At 32.5% G+C, this 25,967-nt stretch overlaps 2 protein-coding genes across 16 annotated transcripts in view; one reads left to right on the top strand and one right to left on the bottom strand.

Moving 5' to 3' along the window:
• The window catches only part of LOC143243197 (protein GVQW3-like), a 70,718-nt gene that overhangs the window by 13,090 nt on the left and 31,661 nt on the right, over positions 1 to 25,967 (top strand). For 9 of the 15 annotated variants that reach the window (XR_013024165.1, XR_013024168.1, XR_013024169.1 and 6 more), the window contains 3 exons: positions 115 to 195; positions 1,644 to 1,764; positions 2,396 to 3,032. The exons of 5 other annotated variants lie outside the window; for them this stretch is intronic. The gene's annotated coding sequence lies outside the window, so the exon portion shown is untranslated. Of the gene's footprint in view, positions 1 to 114; positions 248 to 1,643; positions 1,765 to 2,395; positions 3,033 to 25,967 lie in introns of those variants that run through there. One more of the 15 variants, XR_013024170.1, reaches the window with a different exon arrangement.
• The window catches only part of LOC143243196 (serine/threonine-protein kinase atr-like), a 30,993-nt gene continuing 8,105 nt past the window's right edge, over positions 3,080 to 25,967 (bottom strand). Inside the window, exons 5-8 of the mRNA XM_076486995.1 lie at positions 10,487 to 10,573; positions 8,177 to 8,314; positions 7,126 to 7,283; positions 3,080 to 4,080 (exon numbers count right to left, since the gene is read on the bottom strand). Coding sequence (XP_076343110.1) covers positions 10,529 to 10,573 — 45 coding nt within the window. The 3' untranslated portion in view covers positions 3,080 to 4,080; positions 7,126 to 7,283; positions 8,177 to 8,314; positions 10,487 to 10,528. The remainder of the gene's footprint in view (positions 4,081 to 7,125; positions 7,284 to 8,176; positions 8,315 to 10,486; positions 10,574 to 25,967) is intronic.

Raw genomic sequence — 25,967 nt, 5'->3', positions numbered from 1 at the left:
AAAGACATTGTGTACAAAAATTTTTATATTTGTCTGATTGCATGTTTGTTCAATATTTAATTGAAATATATTTTGTAAGCATAGTATCAACAACAACATTATTTTGATTTGTAGATATCAAAATGAGAAGAAGGAAAAAGTTCAAGTGGAACAGGACAGGAAAAAGTAGAGTTTAAAGCTGGTCATCACATTGGTGTAAGTGATATTGTAAAACTGTATGACTGTCATCATATGATGAGTATTATTAGTAAGTTAAAGTTTGCTGACCATCATCATGGTGTAATTATAATAGATGAACTCCACTGGTCACCCTTTAATTTAATGAAATATAACTACTTGTTATCATCTATTGTAAATATTGATATTGTTTGATTGACAAGAAGTGATCAACAGTTTGTAAAATCATTCTTGAAATTACTGATCATCACTGTGGTATAAATAATAATATATTTATTTTAAACATAGCTTGTACTTTGCTTAAGAAGAGGTAAGCTAACTTTAAAAATAGCAAGACAAGTTGATGTAGAATTTTAACATTATATAGTACAAAATGCATTATTAATGAGTGTGGTCATAGAGCATATTTAAACTTGTCAAGTTTATTCTTTTCATTGTTAAGTATGTTTATCTGAAGAGTAAACTAGAATCTTCATAGTTATGAGTCTTCAAACAGCTCAGTGGACGAGAGATTCAACCCAGACTTGGCTGTAGAAGGCTAGATGGGTGAAGACCTCAAAGCATGAGGTCTTGTTTGCATGCTATTTTATCTCTTAAGGATTTTCATGGAAATGTTATTAAGGAATGTTGCTTAATTAAGTGCCCTCCGCTAGTACAGTGGAATGTCTCCGGATTTACAACACAAAAATCAGGGGTTCGACTCCCCTCGGTGGGCTGGGCAGCTAGCCCTTTGTGGCTTTGCTATAAGAAAAACACACAGCTTAATTAAACAGTGTGTGTTTTATCCAGTTCATCAATATCATTTGATATCATAGTTTGTTTCTTCAAAGAGAAAAAAAAAGTTGTACAGTGAAACATTTATATATTTTTATTTCTGTCTCCACATTACAGGCTGTGGTATCACAAGGATATTGGAAGAATTCTCTTTATACAAAAAAAGACTTAATTATAATCTCTCTCTTTTTTATTAATACCAGCAAACTTGGTTGTCAGTGTTGACACATCAGTGAACAGTTTTGTGTCTTTTGTAGCTGGGAAATTGAAAATTGATTTCAAAAGGATTTTATAGTTTTGGAGGAAATAAAATAAACATTTAAACTCAAGCCAAAAGTTTAAAAAATACATATATTAATTTATTTCATGTTTTAACCATCATTTAAGAATCAGTCCCAGTTCAAGATTTTTCTTAACTGAAAAGGGGGCAGTGAGACATATGCTGGGATTAAATCTGAAATTATGGTAAAACTAAATTTATGGATAATAGTAGCTTTGGGGTTGGAGAACTATTTTAGCTCCCTCCCACTAGTGCTAGCTCTGTTAAGAAATATAATTGCAGAATTAATATATATAAATATTACTTTTAAATTTTGTCAATGTCAATGCTAACGTGTACGAGATATATTTATCATAAAATTTGAGGGCATTGGAACATATAAAAATTTAATCTTTGTAAACTTTCTTTGCAGTTGCACAACTGTGATTCATATCTGGAACTAACAACTGAGACCTTTATCCTGCAAGCAAATGTAGGATTAACATTGTTACCTAATCTTCATGAAGTGAACAGAAGAAAAGCAAACCTATATGGTAAGAAGATGTAGTCAGTATCAAGTATTACATTAAGAAAGTAACTGTTATAGTTGTGCCTTAAATTTAATTCAAGTGTCTGTTGAAGTAGGAAAGTTATAGTTAAGGTTTAATATGAAGTATCTATTTTAATAAAAGAATTGTTGACAAAATTTTAAAAAGTATGTTATAATAATACGAAGTTAGAACATAATATAAATTAGCTGTTAAAGTAAGATATTGTTAAAAAACCCTTATTATCAACTGTAATAATAATTAATTTGTATTTAATGCTTATTAATTTAAAAAAAGACGTTCAGACTTATTTAACGAAACCACAACTATTTGATTTTTAGAAAAAATCATGACATTGAAAATGTTAAAAGAAAGGTCTGTCTGTAAAAGGTAGTTTGCAAATTTTTTTACAGACACTAAAAAGCCAGAATGATGAATGTATTGATATATGTAAAAATTATATATTTGCTTTGTTAGTTATTGTCAATGTTTCAAAATGTATTGAGAAAAATCAGGACAGATTATGTTGATTAAATATCATATAGATAATTATATCAGTAATTGTTGGTATCATTGTTAGTGGTATTTTGCACTAACATGGTGTTCATTATGATTGTTTTATACAATAAATTTGTAGGAGAGGAGAGGAAGCTCCCTGAAGCAGCTGATTGAGAAGATCATCTTACTGCTACAGTAGATGGAGAAGCTGTTCCAATCAATGAAAACCTATCTGATGAAGAATTGGATGTGTAATAAGTAGAAATCCTATAAAGTTACAATGTATGAAACTTAACTGTAGTGTGTGTAACTGAACATTGGCAGTGACTTGTGTCTCCCAGATTCTTCTTAAAGATAATTTCAAGATTGTTTTACAAAGTGCCCTACCACAGACATGATCTGTACCACTAGTAGATGTCTGCTCTACATTTATTTATTACTTACTTACCTATAGCTAAACATTTTTGTAAAAAAAAAAACACATTTTATTGAACCTGATGTTTTGTTCAAAGTTACCAAGTTTGGTTTTAGCAATTTATTGCTCAATGCAGTGATTAATATAGTGTTTCTAGAATTGAAATGCTAAAGTTACCTTAAAACAAAAAATTGTGTAAGATTGATAAAATGTTTTAAGTAAAACAAGATATAACAGAAGTAAATGTGATTTTAGAAAGCAATAATTTTTCTATCTTTATGAATTTCATTGTGAAATGTATATTTTTCATTGAATATCTTGTTATAAATATTCATTATTGTAAAATAAATGGCGAGAAAAATTAAGCAGTGTGAGTTTAATTCATTGATTGGCACATATCAAATAGTGTTTTTAATTTTTGTAAATGTATAGTTGTATTTATTAAATACAAAAAGATATTTAATAACTTTCTACAAATTCACAGAAGGATATAAACAAAAGCAAACATAATGCATTTCTGACAGTTAAACAGAAATAACAAAAGTGAAAACAGATGTATTGATATTTAACCCACACAAACTTATAAAAGGGTACATGAACAGACCAAGTACAGTCTGCCTAGGCAGAAAACATCCAGGGGAAGTGTCTTGGAATGCAACAAATAATGCCAAATGAAGTACATCTGGGTAAAAACATCCAGTGGAAGCACCATGCATGAGAACTATTTGATCAACAAGTGTAGTGTGCCCAGAGAATCACCTCAGATATACAATACTGTGGCCAAGTGAGGTCTACAGGGAAAGACATCCATGGAAAGCACCATAAGATATGTTGAATTATGCCAAGTGAAGTCCATCCAGGCAAACATCTTTAAGTGGAAGTGCTTTGCATGAGAACTATTTGATGAACAAGAGTGGTCTCCCCTGGTAACACCCAGGAGGTAGCACCTTTGGTATAAATATGATCTGGTCAAGTACTGGTATAAAAACATGCAGAGGAAGTGTCTTGGGTTAAGACAGATTATGTCAAGTGCAGTCCATCTGGGCAGAAAATATCCTGTGGAAACACCTTTCATAAGAATTTTGTGAGCAACAAGTGCAGTTAACCTGAGCAAAAATGTTCAGGGAAAGTGCCTTGGATCCTGATTGTTATATTACAGTGTAATCATTGTTCAGTATCACAGTAAGAATAACAATGCTAGCCCTCTTGTTGTTGAGTGGGTACACATAATCTACAAATTAAATTTTAGTTTATTGTACAAAAACTACTCAGGAGGAATCTTCCTTGGTCTACACTCAAGAAGTGGAAAGGACTCCTCTACTCCACTAGAAGAAAAGGGAATGGAATACTTGTTGGAGAGTCCAGAGGAATGACACAGTAGATACAGTACTATGGGTGTCTGCAATTCCCTATATAGAAAGACTCTAATTATAGGAGCCATGAGTCATACATTTCAGTGTATAGGTATATTATTAAACCTGATGATGACAAAACCTTTTCCAAACACTATACATTCATTATCATGTTAAACTTTTAATAAGATTTGTTATCAGTTCAACCCATCTTTAAACTGTATAAGCTTACTTACCTTATGCAAAGTTATCATATATTTTCTCTTTGAAGAAAATTTCTATAGCTTTAAAATATAATTTTATACACAAATACATTCAGAATTCACAACAAAGGGAACAGAAAAGAAACTTTACTAAGCTATAAAAAACAACCTATATTTTAACTTTATCAACACATGATAGTCTATGTGCTATATCCAAGCATATTTAAACTTTCTCAGCAACTGTTATCAAAGCAAGAATAGTTTCTCTATTTCTTTTATGAAGAGGGGGTCTAATTAGACTTCTAGTAGTTTAATTAATAAGTGTACATCACATTCATTGTTTTTATTATTTATACCTATGTGTTAGAAGTCATTAGTGATAAAATTAATTAGAAAGTCTATTATTATTAGTTCATGTAGGTTGTAATGAACAACTTAAAATCTATATCTGTATTTCTACTAATGTGATCAATTAGAATACAAAAACAGACAAACATTTTAAACTTTAATTGAAATAAATTATTATATTTTGAAAGGAAAACCATGTCTACACCTCTATTCACATTTTAGTGTTTGCAAACATCAGTCTGTTTTCAATTCCTTTTTGTCACTTGCATTTTTACTTATTTTGGATATCAACAGTACTAAAACACTTGTGACATTATAACTTTCAAACAATGAAAAACAGATTTTAAAGTAGGCATATGTTACAAGAGCTACAAGTGTCATAAATATAAGGGCTACAAATGATGTAAGAAATAATAACCATAAATTTTTTTCAAAATTTTGGTTAAAATAAAGTTTTTTTATTACCACTTAGATAAAAAAGGTAATTTTTTTCTAACTTCATTACCAAAATGTCTGGTGCAGACAGCCTAGTTGCTTTGCACCATGAAATGCCAAGCTAACCAACCAACAATGAAAATGTCTAAATCCCTCCACTGTGCATTATAAATTCAGAAAAATAACGCTACCTTTAATAAAAACAAATCTCCATAAAGTCTAGAATGCATGCACACTGTTAATTTCTGGATAAAAACCAAGGCCTGATAATTTACCAGGGAAACATTCAGTTGATGTTCATATTATTGTATTCATAAGTTAATGGCTAAATCTACACCTGACTGTTACAGATTCAAAATAAAGTAAATTCAAATAAATAATAATAAAGGTAATTAATAGACCAATCAAACAGATATTGAAACCTCATATTTATTTTCAATACTATTGACTGTTTTCCTAATTAAATGAATGGGGGGAAATGGAGGGAGGAGTTAAGACCCCACAGATAAAAACATTAAATGATACAGGTATTACTTAAAAAAAAAAAAACAGCTAGAAGGGATGGGGTTTAAACTCCCTTGATCTCTACCTTAAATTCATGTCTATTTAAATATAATATAAAACAATATTATTATTATTTTCTGAAAAATGTGCATAATGTTTACCCCTATGGATCCCTTCACCTCACCTGCATTCTCTCATACATAACTGAAGAATACAGTTATTAAATACTAAAAATATGAATGACTGGACCACTTGGGCTCACACTTATACAACTTTAAATAATAGTGATACAATTGTAAAGCAAAAACATCACACAGTGTGAGAAAAAAAATCAAAATACAATAAATTTACACCTTATTATTAAAATAGCCAGAAAGTTGACAGTCAATGGTTCAAAATTGGTGCAGTGATAGATAGCTTCTGTAGCTTTGCAGTAACAATGACAGGAATAGTAAATTTAATGGAAATGGAAGTCGTAAAGCATCCCCACACCTGCCTCTTATGCAAGTTTGTACCTAACAAATATTTTGATCATCTGGATATTTGGAATAACTGGAAACATTAATTTCAATTAGTTTATTATTAACATGACAACTGATTCAATCATAATTTTGATTAATTGCTAAAATAATTATTACAAACACTTATTTTGATTGGTTAAATGACTCAGTTCTTCTGTAAGCAGATGCATGTTAACGTCACATTAGTAAAGAAATCACAAGTTTTACTGATGAAGAAAATTCAACTTAAAATGAAAAACATTTTATAACATACAATACATAAGGCAAGACATGAACTAGTAAATGTTGTTACTAGTATATGGATGCGGGCAGTGTGTATGGGTAAGAAGTTTCACTGATCTCTCAGTTCCCACTAAAGTGAATACATACAAGTTTGATCCATAGTTCACATCCCCACAAAGATAGAATACATTTAACTGCAAGAAATGTGAGGTGAAGAACATGTGAACTGCTTGCTCCAAACCTGAAAAGGAGAAGGCTAGGCCCAAATGAGGTTGAAAAGAAGAAAACTACCCAAATGAATGGGTTATTGAGAGGAGATAAGAATGGATTTCCCCCACTATCATGAGGAATCCTCCCTCTATTGTATCTTGTAGAATCAGTGGAGTGTGGTCTATGGACTGTGAATGAGTAGAAGCAAACATTATCTAGTTATTCATAGAGAGAAGAGCACAAATTATCATAGAGTGAAAAAAGAATTGAGGTTTGTCCAAACAAACAGGAAAGTCCTGAAATGGAAAACATGATTTAGGGCAATGAAGTGGACACTGTGGGGAAGAATTTTAAATTGTGGATTATGAAGGGAAAATGGTTTAGCACATGATTAACAATTTTGAAAAATAAAATAATTATATGTTACTAGTAGTAATAATTGCAACTTACAAACAATCTAGGCTAAACATACCTAGTTAAATTACTAATAATGAACTAACAAAGCCATGAAATCTGTTGAGACCACAAAGTATGTAAGATTAATGTACTTGCAAAGTGATTAAATGTATCTAGTAATAACACAATTAATAATCAACATCTCATTTACAATTCATTTAAAATAACTTAGGTGATAAAGGACATATAAATATCTAACTTACCAAAATCCATACATTAATGACATGAAATACTCAATTCTCCCATGTGTAAATAAGAGTAAAGCCACACAAATGATATCTGAGTCACAACTACCATAGGTATATCAACCAGATTTGAAGTGTAGTAAAGTTTATCAACATGTACCGGTCCCCTGGTAGAACTGGTATCAACAGAAACAAAAGTATGAGAAGAGCAATTCTCTCCAAAAGCAAACAACTTGGAAGCATGAAAAGTAGTGGAAAACTAAAACTCTTGAAATGGTGTGGAATATGACAGGCTAAAATAAAAAAGTGTTAAAAACAAAGAAAAACAGAGAGTCCAAATGTCTTCTTATTGATTACATTCTTACTTAGAAACATTGTTTTACTGAAAAGAAGAAGAAATCAGTGGCTAAACCCATGAATCTAATTTCCTTAGAATTAGTCTGTACATAACGTTGAACTAAATTCCTGGAAAATCTTACCAGTAGCATGTTCAGCTATAATGGGAATTTCTATAGTCAATACACTGATCATATATTACTGCAGCAGTAATTTGGTTTGTCAACATACTAGATACCCAGAGCTCTCATAAAAGTGAACAAGTGATCTTAATGTAAGGCTCAGGGAAAAAGAGGAAAAATACCAAAGACAGGAATTTTGTTTCTTTTGTTGTTGTGGTTTTACTTCTGAAAATATTTTTGACTATTTGAAAGCTGCAGGAATATTCTTCTATGATATCATATGTTTATTCTGGTTTATCAAGTGCAGTATGCAATAATTGATTGAAATCCAAATTATTTATTAGATAAAAATTCATCTTGACCAAAAAATATATAATTTAAACTTTTTTATATTTGAAATGAAAGATATAAACCCTTAACAGAATTAGATTTATCTACATTAATTTTATAAAAGGTACAACTGAAGATTGCCATTTAAACTCTTAAAATGCTTCAGTAGTCTAACACTAATAATGCAAACACAGAAAACCATACAGTTGATTTAAAAGACCTTTACACTTCACATTTTTAACAGATAATAGATGCATAGATAAAAAAATAAACTACATTACCTTCATCTCTCAAGTCTACATAAATACTCTTCTTTTCACTCTTATTTTCAACATCATCGTGGGAAAACTTGCATTTGTCACCTTTCTTACACTGTTCTTACTTATAAAAAACATACAGTGCAGATTTAGGATCAGTTCCTGAAATTAAAATAGTTATATCACCTTTCTGCAAGAGATGAATATAACTGAACTGTAGCCATGTTGAGAGTAACAAGATAAAACACTTCAATGCTGTGGTGTGTGATTTACATAAAGCAGACTTTGAACACTTGTTTTGATTCACCCTAAGAGTATCAGTGACCTAACTATTGAAAAACACACAAAAATTATGAAAACTAATTTAATATTAAAGATAGCTATGTACAGTATAAGAATTCATGCTTTCAGTTAATATGTTCACAATACTTGCACCACACACTTTTTACATAAGTTGTTTTAATTTTTAAAGTTATAAAAACAGATAAAATGTACCAACATGCATTTTTAAAATGTATAAAAATAACATTCAATGAAGTTACAGTAATATAATAGCTTATGCTTTTTGTTTTGAATGAGGTGTAGCTATGTAAATAATTTCATTGTACTTATAAAGCCAATTATTGTTGGTTAGTCACAATTATCTACCTGATTTATGTCTCTCTAAGTGTTATAACTGCAGAACTCATATGGAATAAAACTGTATTTCTTTCCAACCACTCCTTAAGAAAATATTTAACTCTCACTGATAAAGAATAAATATTTATAATTACAAGTTATACATTAGTACAATTTTAGTGCCAGACCTTAAACAAATAATGAAAAATAAATATTTAGAACTTTAAATGGGTGAAATTGTAAACCTGATGTTCCAAACTTTAGAAATTCTTTTATATATGACTAATGCTGAAAAAATCGTCACTTATGTCAGGGAAATGTATCTCTAAAAGTAGAAAGCAAAGAGGTTCCATCTTTAAACACATTTAAGACTACATATCAAGAGCAATAGTAATATGGTAGAATACATCATGATGTATTTCAGTTTCTATATAATACATAAGGTATAAAAAACCACAGTAATTCTGGAAAGTATTTTAACTTTTTCTTGAATAACTCAGTTTGAAAGATTCAACTTATGTTATTTGCTATTTCTAAGAAATAATATCTTAAAAACCTTTATGACCTACTTAGACAGCCAGATCATTGATGTATCCAAAGATAATCTGTATTAATAACACTTTATGTAGTAATTCTTAAAAGTCTTCAGTTAACTATAAAATCCTATGTTTTTTAGTACTATTAAACCTCACATTGACATATTCTCCTGCTCATTTTACACCACTTCAAAACAAGCAAAAGCAACACTGGAAAAAAAGAAAAAAAAGAAAAATCTTTGTATTTATATGTTTACAAAAACATGCCATATCAACATGTAGGGAGAGGTTAAGTGATTAACAATATATCATGTATTTCGTGATGACAAGAAACCAACTTGAAGTAAAAAATGTATTTCAGAACAACTGTTGCAATCCCCTTCTTTGTTAATCTGAAGATGACCTAAGAAGGTCAAAACATTGTTTTCAGTTTTATTTTGGTATAACCATTTGTCCTGAGATACATATCACGTACTTGTTATGTTGAAAGTCATACAACAATAGGAATATACAAATTTCAGAATTTCTTGCTCACACTCTCTATCAAATTACATAGAAATAACTTATGGGAAAGCTTGTCTAATCTAGCATTTGTATTAGGTAAAAATAAAATAAACCTTTATACTCCATACACAAATTATACTGCACAACAATTTTTTTAAAATGTTTTGCTTCCTGAAAAGGTTTTGCTGATTGTGACAGGTATCTGGTGGGTATGCACAAATATAGTTTTGGTTTTGCTTCATCAGTAGAAACTTTGAGAAATAGACAGCTAACTGTTTACTGGCAATAACTTATTTAATTGCGTTTATGTTTCTAATATGCTATTAAGTTCAACATAATTAAAAGTGTTTTGCTCCTGATTTTTGTTTGTATTCAATGTCCGGTGCATCACGTTGCAGTGTCCAACAGTAGTCAGCAAGCATTGACAAATTCCAGTTGCCCTGATATTGTTTTCCCATTGTAGCAAAACTGAAGATTTCAATGAAACTGTACGTAATGGGCAAATGTGGATGTGATTTTCATTATCAGCAGCCAAAAATCTATAAGGAACACCCAACAGTGTTCAAGATGCAAAAACTTTGTTGTGCAGTGTTATCTAACATTAACTTCATTCTCCACAAGCAAGGAAAGGTGACAGAAAAAAACCTATTTCTTAATATAAAGAGTAGTATTTTACCTTTCTCATCTTTCTGTGTTGTTACAGATTTTAATGTCAAGTTCAGGTCCTCAATTTCCTTCTTTTTCTTCCTACTTGTTGATCTACCTAAGGTAATGTGAGTAGAGTGTGATTACTCTTATATTACCAACAATTTGTTTGAACCTTTGTATCAATAACTTTAATAAACATGGCATACTATTTCATTGATTAAGTAAACAAATTATGCATTACAAAGATAATTAGAGTTTTAAAATATTCAAAACATATTATGTAATAAATGTTCATTAAAAATAAAGAAAATGTGACAGCTGTTAAGATGAAAATTACACTTTATGAATTTGACATTAATGTGGTACTTATAAGATAACTATATGGAAGTATGATTTTACACAGCCTTTCATACTGTTTTTCTTCATACTTTTCTACAGACAATGTTGATGATAATTATGAAATTACAAAGTGTTAAAGACATGTTAAAAGGTCAACAGAAAATTCTGCAGTTTCAAACACTGGTAAAAGTTAAGGTAGCCTTGGATACCTTGTTTGACTAATATTTTGAATGCTAATGCACTGTCTTCTCATAAGTTTATAAGAACTGACCACACCTTTTCAGCATGATATTAAAGCAGTAAAATGAGGTAAATAACACCCAGAATTTGCCTTTACCAGACCCAACTTAAATTCATCTGATCTATTTAGGATGTGTGTGTGTTGGTGTGCATCACCACTGAATATACCCCAAATCAGTCATTTTCTGACCTCAACAAAGTATTTGGTTATTTCAAAATCAGATTTGATACACTAGCCAAAGAATACTATAAAAAAACAGAAACAAGAAACAGTCTCATCTTTGCCTTACACACCATCTCATGTGCACCAGACAAAACAATATCACCAAACAAGAAGCATCACAATGTAATTGAAAAAAACAATTAGTCAACATGACTGTAATCCATCATTACTACACAACCTGTGTGAGAAAATTAGTCACTCACACAATCAGCAGAAATGCACAAGTAGCATGGAAATTTCTAAGGCAGACATAAAAAGACAGCTTTCTGTGCAAGACGTGAACTGCCTCTAAAAAGATTAATTTTTGATTACTGAATATTGAAGATGGTAATAATTGGACACACAAGTTGATTATTTTCATAAAATTAATTGATTACTTTGCATGAAACTAACTCATGTATCAATTCTCATTCTGATTAAGAAATTTTGAAATTTAACCATGAATTTTGCAACAACAAGTTATTTTATGGTCTGGCCTAAAGCTAAGCAATGTAAATCTAATTCAGATAGTCAAAGTGAGAGAAAAATAGTGCCACCATCAACAAAGATAACCATTTATTTTAGTTTCTGTTCAAATACATTAAAATTACAAATGGTTGATATAAATAAATCAACTTTTTTTAGACTGTTTGCAAATTTTTAACACTGCTTCCACAGGCCAGACACCCAGGATTTGTGCTGAATGGCTATCCTTAATAAATAACATCATTCTAGAATGAGCTAAAACTCACTTTTAGAGTTTTCTGGTTGAACAAAAATCTCCTACAAAGTTTTATGAAAAAAATATGCAGATTTAGTAATGCTATTGAAAGTTTTTTGACTCCCATAGTACACAGTAGTAAACTTGGAAGATGTGTATGTTATGTTATTAACTATTTGTTCTCATTCTTGCTTTTTGTTTTCAGAGTAGGTACAAAGGCCATGACCTTCACATCAGTGGGATAATTCTCATCTAGCTATTTCAAAAGTTTGTTCTTCAATCTATCTTTCATTTCTTTAAACATCACTGACTAACATATCAGTGCAAGTGTAACTTTCTCTGGCAAAACTTGTTGCATATTGTTGGCATATGAGAATAGTTTTGTATCATCAGATTTAATTGTATTTCCAGTCATGTTCATAAGATCATCTGGATCTCTTGGAAGTAACGTAGTACAAAGAATCCTTAATCCTGCCATGCAGAATGCAAGCAATCACCTGCTCTTTTCAAGAGCACTGAAACTTGATGCTTTTCATCAAGCTTCTTGATTTGGAAAGTTTAATGTTGTTGTGGATTCAATACCAAATTGAATCGGCATTGCTCCTGTGCCACGTTGAAATACCACAACAATGTCTTGCGTTTACACTTCAGTTCTTGAATTATCTGCATCATTCATTCAGTGTCACAAACTCTATGGGATCCTCAGAAGTACTGCTACACATTTCATCTTCATCACTCTCCAGTGGAATAGATGAATCAGTCCTTCATTTTCTCTTTCTTCATACTTTTAATTTACCTTGCAGTTCTTTCACACCTGTTTTTTATGCAATTTTGACCTCTAAGTCTGAACCATTACATCTACACTGTCACTTTCTTCTTTTCCTGTATCAATGTTACTTTATCAATACAGGATCAGCACACTTAATCACTGAATGTTGTAGCATGTTGACATCTGTTTTGTGGCCAGCTGTAGATCAAATTTTCACAAAGTGTGCAACAGTTATCTGTATTTTGGCCAATCAGGTTTTGGTAAAGGTATCAACCAATTAACTAAAGATCCAAAGTGACTGCAAAGTGCAATTATCTACCCATGCTGTTTTTGGTCTTGTATCTGAATTTGTTTTAATGAAAACTATTTAATATTATAAAAACTAGTTTTTCATAGTTTAAAACTTGCACATAAAGAGTCATTAATACAATTAAGTTATAAAGAGAAGTACTTGCCCTGTTAAGTGCTCTTGAAGCTTTACTAGTTGCTTCACGTGTACAAGTGACAGTAAGAATAAAACCATAATAACCTGTAGGACTCACTCAACCACTAGAAATACCTTTTTCTTATTACAATACAGCCACAATTCAAAGCACGTTTTTCACCATTGCCTTTAAAGTCTAAAAATTGTAAATTTACAATTTATGTAGTCCCTACTTATAAGTTATATACTAATAATTTCATTTTAAAATGTTGTCCAAATCTACTTACATAATTCGGCAGACACTACTTGTAATGAGAATGAACAATTATTAATTATGTGGTTAACTAACTCGTTTTCGTATTAACCCTCACAGACTAGCATTAGGCTTAGCAGCTACAGTAAATTCAAGTTACAGTACATTTTTACAAGTACAAATATTGCACTGGTTAATATTTACAATGTCCTTGTACACGACAATAAAATTTAAATATGTTTCACTTTGATAATTTTTTCTTCTTGTAAATTTTCTTTCCTGATTCGTTTGGTTTTTCCTTGGGGGCATCACTTCACATAAATAAATCTATAAACATTTTACTGCATCATATCTTTTAACCCCAACGTATTGAATGCAATATTTTGCTTGCAAATTGTCAGTGACCTGCGTAGTAAGCTACATGTGTTATCGAACGACTTCAACAATTCCAAAAAAGTGCCAAGCGAATCTGCAAAAAATTCTCGTCATATTAAGAATATTAAAAAGCGTACGTATGCTTATATTCTTGTCATTGTTAGCAGAATGGAATATTTTGTAATTCTAACAGTATTATGAGGTTAAAAGGTGACAAATAGGACTTGGATGATATCACAATAGTTGTCTCCAGATCCTAAGGTAAGTAATTAATGTGATTTTAATCTGTAATGTTTAATATTGCATTAGTACTAAAACTGGCGCTCATGCCCACGAAATGTGTAAAGCTAAAATTCTACGTCGGATGTTGATCAAAGCTGGTAGTAGCGGTAGTTGTGAGTTTATTATTGCAATTACAAACTATTAATTAAAGTACTTCAAAGTGTATATGAGATTGGGATAAATGGCTCATTTATTATTTGAGTTCATAATGTTTTGTGATACAATAACTTGTAAGTTACTCAAAATTTCGAATAGAAAGACTTACATTTTCAAAGCAGTATAGTTTTGTAATAAACTTTTCAAATTCCGAGTGAAAATTCGTTGGACATCAGTTTGTTTGTTTGTTTGTTCAGAATTAAGCACAAAGCTGCACAATGGGCTATCTGTGCTCTGCCTACCATGGGCTTCGAAACCCTGGTTTTAGTGGTGTGAGCCTGCAAACAAACCGCTGTACCATTTGAGGCTTGGACATCAGTATGAGCACCTTTCTAAAATCTAAATTGTATTTCATTAGGTGTCAATTAAGTCCTAAAACGTAACCTTAAGAATATTAGCAATAGAAATAATACATTTAGCAGATTAAGAATAAAATATTAGTTCTTAAAGCTATAGTCTTTGATTGACAATGTAGTACCAAAGAAACTGCTGTTGTGGCATATAACACAACTCATTAAGGATGTTCATTCGAAGCATTCAATTTCACACACACACACACATATATATATACATTGTTTTGGGATCACTGGCCATTAATAGGAAGCCAAAGGGTCTGATATTAATGAAGATGAAAAAAGTTCTTAAACTGTTCAGTTACTTATTTTGCTTATGCTTGTGACGTTTGGATAAAATACATATAATTTCCACAATAAAAGATTATTACTTAAATCTCAAATATTTGCGTATTTTATACAAATTTAATATAAAAACATTTTCACCATTTCAGTGTTGATTTGATAAAAATACACATGTACTGATTATACTTTATATATGTATATATTTGTTTGTTTGTTTTGAATTTCGTGCAAAACTGCTCGAGGGCTATCTGCGCTAGACATTCCTAATTTAGCAGTTTAAGACTAGAGGGAAGGCAGCTAGTCATCACCACCCAGCGCCAACTTTTGGGCTAATATTTTACCAACGAATTATGGGATTGATCGTCACATTATAACCTTCCCACGGTTAAAAGGGCGAGCATGTTTAATGTGACGGGACTCTCAAAGTAATTACAGGTATTAGAAAATATTTCTTCTGTCTGGTGATAAGGTGGAGTGAGAAACTTCAAATTCAGAAATAATCCACGAAGTACAAATGACTCAATAAAGGAAACTGAATACTGAATACTACATGTTGTCTTCGTTTCTTTGTATCAGAAACATTACGCGAAAAGTAACACAACAAAATATGTTTTGTTAGGTGGATAGACTTAAAAGTACATTATTTTGTTATTTTGCTTCTCTTGTACTCCTGGAAGGTTCTACATTTATGTTATTTCCTCTGAGACCTGAATATCCACCTCGGTGTTTGCCTTATATGGAGACTGCTACTCCTTTACCAACGAATAGTGTGATTGACTGTAACATTATAAAGCCCCCATGGCTGGGTGGGCGAGCGTGTTTGGTGTGACCGGGATTCGAACCCGTGACCCTCGGATTACGAGTCGAACACCTTAACACGCTTGGCCATGTCGGGCCATATATGTATATATACAGTCATAAACTTTCGCAGTTTGTAAAACAATTTTAAAAATATTTTTAGCATAATATTTTAACAATTGAGTTATCTATAATTATATAAGATAACGTGTACACTCTTGCATAATTTTAAAAGGTAATTGTTTTATACATTTAATTATTTTCCTACTGTAAATTGTTGTTTTGTTTTTGAATTTCGCGCAAAGCTACTCGAGGGCTACCTGCGCTAGTTGTCCCTAATTTAAGACTAGAGGGAAGGTTGCTAGTCATCACCACCCAATGCCAACTCTTGAGCTACTCTTTTACCAACGTACAGTTGGATAGACCATCACCATTATAACGCCTCCACGGCTGAAAGGTCAAGCATGTTTGGTAAAAGACTAACCTAGGGTTGGCAATAGGTAGTGTTAAGTCGTTGCTCTTCCGAGACCCTCAGATAACAAGTCGCATGCTTTAACCCACCTGGCCATCCCGGGCCACCAACTGTAAATAATATGATATGATGGTGGATTTGTTAATGTATCTTTGTATGTATTGGAGCCTTCTTAACCATGAAATATTGTTTTACTGCAAAATACTTACAGGTAAATATCAGCCATTCTCTTTGAAATTAAACATCTGTTTTCAATTTTCTAACTTTGAACTTCATACAACTTTTGAACCACTTACTTAATCAAATGAGATTCTGGTTCTTATTCCATAGTATCAACTATTATTTGTATCTTGATAAAATTATTGCAAATTTTAACAACAAAGACACCATGTATAAATATGTTTGGAATCCCATTGGAAAATAATAGTGGTGTAAAGGTTTAAAATTATTTAAGTATGAATATTTACACACATTGAAAAACCTTCAGTAGTCTAATGTATTTGACTGTGGTGAAACAAGCTAAAAGAATTAGGAATCTTTTTTTTAGAGAAGTTTATAATTTGTAAATAAGAAGGCTATTTTAACCTTGATATAAGATCTTGATGTGGGCTACCATTGCATTTAACAGCTTATAAGGCTCACTGGCATACAACAACTACAGTAGTGGTTGGAATACAATTGATGTAAGTAGTTTGTTATAACAACAGTTTTATAATATGAAGTTTGTGAATGCTAACTTAGAAAAGGTATTCACTCCATAACAACTGTTATACAAGTGTTCATTGTCTGTTCCCTAGTAGGACAGAGGTTAGTGTTTGAATTTACATTGCTAAAATCAGGGCTTTGATTCCCTTTGGTGGACACAGCAGATAGCCTGATGCTGCTTTGCTATAACAAAACAAACACATTCTGTCTGATATGTCTAGAATATTATCTACCATCCATTCACCATATTGTCTGGTTGAAATTATTTATGAATGAAATCATTAGATCATTAATGCATATAATAAACCTTTGAAGTCCAAAGTACATGTAGTTTTATATTAATTAATGCATTCAGAGGGATTTTATGTTTCTAGCTTGTTACGTTACATTCTCAAAGTATATTTGCAATTTTTCTTCATTTTGTTTCACACAACTATTTAAAAGTTATTATATTTTATCAGAATATGTCACTTTTATGACTGAACCTTTTTATATTTATTATTCAGGTAAAATAATAACATTTGGTCAATCTACAATCTCTTAAAGGTGAAAAAAAATTATATCTGAGGTAGCTCATATCCTTATGTTTTCATTATCAGCTTTGAGGGTTATTTTTAGGAGTCACAAGACAATGGAAAAATTCCATACATATAAAAAATTTGCTAATGTGTTCATGTGCTATGTAGCAGCAGTAGTAGATTTATCAAGTGGAAGCTGACATATGCTCTCCACAGAGAGCCATTGTATGGGTTTTCTCTGCACAAAACCACAGCTGGCCACTGTACAATGTTTTATCTGATTAGACAGGACTTAGTGTACAAACAGTGCTGGTATGTATTTTTTTTTTCTGGTTATAATCAGTTATGTTTTTTGAGTAGTTTTGATACATGCTTTATTACATAGTGGGGTTTAACTACATTGATTTGGTGATTATGTTGTGAATTTCATTTCCTGAAGAAAGGTAATTATAGCCTTTAGATGTTGATGATCTTCCTTATCTGGTAAAACATAACTGGAGTAATCATGTTGTATATTTTGTTATTCAGTGAGGTATGAGTTTAGTGCATCATGTAGTCATAGAATTTGATTTTGGACCTTTTGAGATGTAAATGCAGTGTTTTGTTATCATGAAAATTGTAGTCAAAAATAGTAATATCAAGACGTTTTCAAACATTTGTTAACTTTTCATAAGTCTATACAATCACTGTCTTCAGAAATTTTTACTCATAAAAAAATCTAAAGGAACTCAACACTGACAGTTTTTATGCCCCTGTAAAAGTGTTTTATGTGCATAACATCAAGGTCATAAAAGCAAGAATTTGTTTATCCTTTTTAATACTACTAAAATACTAGGGTATAAACATTTGATAATTTTTTAGATTTTATAATGTCATTAAAACTTTTAATTACTTTTCCATTATCTACAATTTTTACCCTCTTGTAAGTTACAAAAAAACAATGTGCTCATTACCTTTGAAGGATTTTCAAAATGACAGGGTTTATAATTTTGTTGTTTTCTGACAATAATTATATTTGCTCAGGCTGCAAGCTAAGAAGTGATGTACTAAATTAATTTTAGTTCTCCTATATTGGGTTTATGAAGAACACTTGATTATGAGTTCTAATAAAAATTGCTAGGTTTATCAGCAGCTTTATTTAAAACCTCCAGATACCTACCTTGTAGCTTAATAATGGAAAATGTCACTACCACAGCAGCTTCTTGGATATAAAATATGGCAATTGTCAGTCAGGTCTTCAAAGAAATCTATGCAGTCTTGATAACATTCTGTAAGCCCTGACATAATGTGATTGGGATTAACTTGTTGCCACTTGCTGGTAATATCAGCAGCAGGTTACCAAAGAGATGTATTGTTCTTAGTATACATATACAGTAAATGCCATTGAAATAATGGACTTTGTGTAATTTCAGATTACTGTACCTATTTGAGCAGCTGTTTTATACAGGGTGAAATTCTAATGCAGGGTTAAGAATGTAAAAGAACAGACCAACATTTACTATTATGTAGTATATATAGCTGCAAATCTACAATATGACTTAAATGAGTCTTACATATTATAAATGATCGAATCTGATTGTAAGCACTTGCCTGTAATGGCAAATTCATTGCTTCTGACTTTAACCCTCTGTTTTAGAAATATTTCTTGAGATGTCTCTGAACCAAATAGTTTAGAAATAGAAGATATTTTATTTTTACCTAAAAACATTGGATGAATTTTTATTTCTTAAAAAAGTTATAGAAGTTGCTGTTTAAGAGATGTTTTCTTGTAGGAAAGACAAATAGAAAGTTCACTAACATAAGTTTCAGTACTAAATGATGAAGAGAAAAAAACAAACAAACATGCAAATCAGTAACATATTGTAATGATGCTAGGAAAACACTAGGTAAAAAAATTAATTAAAGAAAAACAAACAAACATGCAAATCAGGTACATATTGTAATGATGCTAGGAAAACACTAGGAAAAAATAATTAAAACAAACAAAATATAGGAGTTTAAGAGTGTTTACAAGAGAATAACTTATTGTTTAATTTTAAAAGTATAATAAAGAGAACAGACTACTAAAATTCATTATTGTACTGATAAATTGGAATAGCTGATGCAGCTCACTTACCATTTCAAACAATACAATGTTCCTCTTCTACAAGATGGTTGGTGTTTAACCTTCCAGTCCTCTTTACTTCAAGATTGATATCTGTAATGCTAAATATTTAGCTCTTCAAAGTAGTGCATCTTTCTTTTTGATCATTTAGTAAAAGTGTGAACAAAGAAAGTAGGCTCATATCAAGAATTTCAACTTACATTCTTTGTCCAGTGAATAAGGTCACCTCATTACCTTTGTTCACTGACAGCAATGGTCATCAGACATTTTCAGTCATTATCATACTTGGTCAACCAGGAATATTTTAGTTGTTACCCAGTTAACCTGGATTCTATATACAATACTAAAACATACCTAGGAGTGTAAGAGAACAGAGGATAAAAGAACTAAAATAAGGTGAAGTTAATAAATTTCTGGACCTCATATTGCATTTAAGACATTGTAAAATCAAGTAAGTAAGATTGAGGCATAATTGTTAGTGTTCCTAAGGTCTTCTAGACAATATATGTTAGTTAATCATAAGGAAAACAAGATTTTAGGTTGCATGCAGGGAAATGCTGAGTAAAGAAGAGTAAGAAGTGATCTTATGAAAGGTTATAAGATTATTGGAAGGGGAGTCACCTTCCATAAAACGTCAGGTGACTTTCCTTCTGGGTTTTTTCTTTTTTCTCTCTTTGCACCACTACAACACGATTGAGACTCACTGGACCTATTTCTCACTAAAAACTTGTCTAATAAGATTTGTTTCTGCCTGCATTTTAAAATGTTTCAGAAGTAAGACATGGCATTGTCATTGAAAAGGTTTATGCTGCAGTTTGCTACAGCTTTGTCAGGGTGAAATTTTTCCACAAAACTTTGCAACTCTCCCTATTTTCCACACTTTCCTTGATTAATGAACTAGGAACACCCTCCCTTCCCTCCTCCTCATCTGAAGACACTTCCTCAGTGTTGCCTTCTGTTGCTGCTCCTTCTGAAGGTCTTGGAGTTCTTCCATGGTGAGCTCAGTGTTGTGGTCTTCCACCAACTCCTACACATCATCACCACTCACATTCAAGCCCATACACTTGCCTAGTGAGACAATATCCTCGACAATAGGCTCAGACTCAAAGTCTTCAAAATCTCTATCTGCTACTGAATCTGGTTGCAATTTCTTCCAGGTTGAGTTCATGGTCCTCAAAGACACTTCCTTCCAGGCTTTGTCTATGATCCTCAAGCAATGGAGATTATTAAAGTGATTTTTCCAGAACTCTCTGAGGGTTAACTCTGTGTCATACTTTACTATTAGCCCTCCACATGACATTTAATTTTCTTTTCAGAAAATTATTTTTTAAAAAAACAACTGGGTTCTCAGAATGGTAAACAAGCAAAGGCTTAAGTTTTAAGACCCCACTTGCATTATTACATGACAATAGAGTTAGCCTGTCCTTCATTGGCTTGTGCCCTAGCAGTGACTTCTCCTCCTTGGTGACGTAGGTTGTCTTTGGCATTTTCTTACAAAAAAGGCCTGTCTCATCACAGTTGAACACTTGTTCGGGAATAAAACCCTCAGCTTCTACATAGTCCTTAAATTCCCTGACAAATTTATCAGCAGCATCTTTGTTAGAATGAGCACCCTCCCATGTCTCACGAAGCTATGTATGTCACTTCTCTTCCAATATTTTTCAAAACACTCCTACTAGCCTTAAAGACATCACTTGGATCAGCACTCGTTCCAGAAGTATTTTTCAGGAGGTCAGCATAAAACTGCTTTGCTTTCTCACAAATGATGGTCTCAAAAATGCTATCACCAGTTAACTGTTTTTGTTTGCCCAAATCAACAACACTTTTACACCTCTTCCATTGTTTGTGATCTTTGTTTCGTAAGCACTGTCACTCCTTTTGCAACATCACCTCCTTTATTTTTCAGCATGGTGCAGACCACAGACTTTGCCATTCCAAACTGTGCAGCAAGGTCAGACAAGCGAACACCACTCTCATACTTCGTTACAAGATCTTTTTTCTCCTTTATTGTGGCTCTTACAACGTTTCTTTTTGGTTTGCCGCTTTCATTATCCTTCTTTGACTTCATGATGACTTATTTAATCAGAATATTTAGAAAAAAAACGAAAACGTTCACAACAGATTTTAGTGGGGTGTGGACTGAGCGACATGTGTGAGCAAAATGTTTTGGGCAAACTTGGCATGGGCGAAAATGGTCGAACGGTCGTTCAGCTCATCAGTCGGGCTATTTCAGGGTTCAGGCTAAACAACTTTGTTCGGGAACCGAGTTTATGTTCGACAACCAAGACATTTTTTCTCAAACAATATGTTTGAAAACCAAATAGTTCAGGAATGGAGTCATTCAAGAAGATACCACTGTATTTGACTTCATTTTATATGCCATTATTCCATATTTTAAGTAAGTTATGGATTCCACGTGAACAAAATTCCTTGAATTTGGATTCAAAAAACAATCTTAAGTCAGTTTTGAGTTCCTCGTTTTTACAAACCTTTCTTCATCTTAGTAATGCTGTGAGGATCTTAAAACATGATAATCAGATGGAGCAGTATCTAGTGAATAGGATCGATGAGGCACAACTTCCCATTTTAAGGCCTGAAGTTTTTCTAGGGTCATTTATGAAGTGTGTAGGATTCAAAACACAATCTTAAGTCGTGAAAAAACATTAGTCTTCTATATTGATTAATGCAGTTCTTTTCCTTACCAGTGCTTGGTGTTAGCACTCCAACTGATGACAATATCTTTCAGCTGTGATTTGGATCAAAAATTTTGTGATAAACTGCACTTCCCAGATCTCACCAAACACAAGGCAAAACTTTTTTTTTGGATATCAGCCATTCTTCGGTGTTGGTACAGGTGTGTAACAGAGATTCAACAATTGTCTCTTACGTTGAGTATGCTCATAACAAAAAAAAAAAAAAAAAACACTTCTCGTTGCCACTAACAATTCTTTCCAGAATTGGTTCATGAGCATTTCTTGTTGTCAAAGATTAACAAATAGTGACTCTCTCAACATGTTAATTATCCGAAACCTAGTGTCCAAGTTTTGAAACTTTTCCAATTTCGTAGATGTAGGTAATGATTGTTACATGGAGCTGTTGAGCCATTTCTCACATAGTCAACTTTGGATTGCTTCAAATATTAAAATATTGACATTGGGAAAAAGCATAAATTTGCAAGTTCTTTTCCTCAAACCGAATGACAACTTTTTGCAAAAAACGTTATTTACTTTCCTACCTAATATTCCCTGTGATAATTCTCAGTATCATTAAAGTTTTGTGCTCTGGTAGTCATCACTATGGTCACAATTTTCGTGTTTGCAGCATCCCTAATGTGTTTCTTTAAATATTTGTTATACACGCACACTCGTATATAATTGATTTGAAAAATTGATATTTCACATTCTGTATTTTATTCCATACAACAACTTTATTTCTTTATTTTAATTTTACTGCACTTCTTATTCTCACCCCTCAGTGTGGACTCCTGTACGTGGTGAAGGGAACTCCCAGGGAAGGTTCTGTTCTTTCAGATTACCTCTTCTGGGATCTAAACATCCACCCACGTGTTTACCGTGTGTGGTGAACCGTGAAGGGGAGGAGAGGATCCTGTTGGTTGGGGGTCCAACCATAACACACCATTTTGACCTTGAATTCCTATAGACAGGCAGCCTTGGGGTGGCCCCCCTTGGATCAATCAGCTGGTCCACTTGGGCTATGGTCAACCAGGTACCAGTGTTGAAAGTTCTTAACAGGTGTTGTGGACTTTGTGTCTGATGCAGGTGTTTGGGTGTAGTGCTCACAAAACCCTGTCGTTGCTGCAGTGTCTTTGCTTGACATTGTAGTGCGTCTCCTTATAGGGCTCTATGGTGGGTGGGATCAGAGGGCACCAAATGTTTCTTTTCTCTTATGGATCCTCCAAACAAACATTTAAATAAAATAGTGAAAAAACAGTCAATAGGAAAACAATCACGTCTTGAAGATTCTGATCAGCAATGTTCAACATCTGTACCACCAGTTGTACCTCATTTTATTATCCTACATTCTCTTTCAGAGAAACCTTGAGGGCAAATGTCCTCCTTTTTTATTCAGAAGGGACTGTAGGGACTTGCTAGCTCTCCAAAGTCAGAAAAGAAGCTTTGATCTGGAGACATATCAGTGGAAACATCCAACAGTTATTGTTGAGAGGGATTTGAAGAACATCCCGAGTCAGAGATTTTAGCTGGGTTCTCTACTCGAGTTTCTGCAGTGAGGCGTATCTCCACTCACAAAGATGGAGTTACAATACCGAACAATATCCTCATTCTGACATTTACATAACCACCTGCACCTGTCACCATCAAGGCAGGTTATCTAAATTGCAGGGAATGGCCGTACATTCCAAACCCTCTCCGATGTTTCCAGTGTCAGAGGTTCAGTCACTTAAAGACGTCACATCATAGTTGCCTGACATATGCTACTCTACACACCCTTCAAGGGCGTTGCCATCCGTGTTTCCTTGGGTCGTACTATCACTGTTTGTAAATGGCATCCAGTGTAAAGATGTCGTTTAAATTGATATATTTACATTTTTTACTCTTCATTTTTAAACTAGAATATGTAAATATAACAATATGAACCAGTATTGGGCAAGAATGCCCTATGAAACAGGTATTCATTTTTTTCTGGGCTGCCATAACAAGTAGAGACGTGCATGTCATTTGTAAAATTTTTATGCTTTACTAAAATAAATGATGTCAAAAATGTAACTTATACAAGCTTGGATGCTATTGGTGAGCTTTTCAGAAAATTTTGATGAAAAATGTGGATGTAGGAGAACATATTTTAATTGATGAAGCATTAGTTCTATGGAAAGGATGACTAGGCTTTCGCCAATTCATAAAAACTAAATGTACAAGGCATCAAATTATTTGTCATGTGCAACAGTGAAAACAATTGGTGTGAATACAGCTTAAGGGCGTACTACAGAGAATACCCAACAATCAATATTCTTTACTTGATGTTGAAGGAGTAAATAAGCTTACATCTAGTGAAAAATAAATAACTGTCCATTTATTAGAATCTGTTCTTGAACAAGGGTGTCATGTAACTGTAGTCAACTGGTATACAAGTACTTGATTGGCACATTTTTGAAAACTCAAAATATAATGAGGATGACTACTATTCACACTAATAGAGAAATCCCAAAAGAGCTCGCTAATGAGCATCTGGAGAGTCATGACACAGCTTTTGTTCGTAATGACAACGCTCTGATAGTAAAATGGGAAGACAGAAGAGCAGTATATGTGATAACCACAAAATATTCAGCTAATTTTGTTGAAAAGGATAAAACTTACTTTGGGGGGGGACCAGACAATTTTACAAAAAAACTATGCTATATAGAAAAGTTTAATGAAAACATGGGAGCAGTTGATAAAGCAGAACAGTTGCTGAAGCTTTATGAGCCAAGTCATAAACCCCACGCATGGTTTAAGAAGCTAGACCTACACTTGCTGACATGTATGCTGCTAAATAGTTTTCATGTTTACAAAAATACTGCAAAAAAATATTTACTTTCAAGAGGTATGTCGTAATGGTCACACAGCAACTGGTGGAAATGCATAATTCAGATGGAATTGCCACTAAAAAGAAATTTGTTGCTAGCAATCCTCATGCAGGTTGCAAGCAATAGCCTGGAAAAAAACTGTCCATGCTTTAGTTTCTATTCCACCCTTGCCTGGTGGTTGAAATATGCATCCAAAAAAGTGATGCAGAGTGTGATATCCAAAATGGAAGGAAACAAGAAAGTGTTGTAATGAATGCTCTGAAAAACCAGGTCAATGCAGTACAGACACTTTGAAATATGGCATAATAAATAGGATTCTTCCATTTACGTAAGTATTACAATTCAATAAAGTTATATACTAATATACTCGCATATTTTTCAAGAACATATTATATAAGTAATACACTCATAAAAACAAAGTGTATAAAAATTAATTATTTTATTGGTAGGTGGGTAAAATCATTTTACGCTACATGTGGCAATTTTCACAATTTGTACAGAAAGGGTTATTAACAAATTGTTAGAGTACAACAAGGACCCAAATTATGAATATATTTTCTATAGCATATTCAATAAATGCAAAGAGTTAGATTGCAATATGAATTTCAAATTTAATTTCTTGTATCTCATGTCCATTTCACTGCTGGCACAAAGATTTAAGGTTGTTGTTTTGAATTAAGCACAAAGCTACTCAATGAGCTATCTGTGCTCTGCCCACCATGGGTATCGAAACATGGTTTTTAGCGTTGTAAGTCCACAGACATACCGCTGAGCCACTGGGGGGCAAGATTTAAGGGAAGGTGGAACATCAGCATGATGGCTGATTATTGCTGAAAATTGAAATAAAATAGCCAGAAGCAACATATAAAAGACCACATCCCATAGTTTTGAGACTAAAAGATGTACACTTCACTAAAAAAATCAGGAAGAATGAGAATGCATATTCATTGTAAATAATATTCATTTTTTTC

Source organism: Tachypleus tridentatus, unplaced genomic scaffold (genome assembly GCF_004210375.1).
Source record: "Tachypleus tridentatus isolate NWPU-2018 unplaced genomic scaffold, ASM421037v1 Hic_cluster_2, whole genome shotgun sequence".
NCBI lineage: Eukaryota > Metazoa > Arthropoda > Merostomata > Xiphosura > Limulidae > Tachypleus > Tachypleus tridentatus.
The sequence above is the reverse complement of the archived record's forward strand: the minus strand, read 5'-3'. Positions and strand labels throughout refer to the sequence as shown.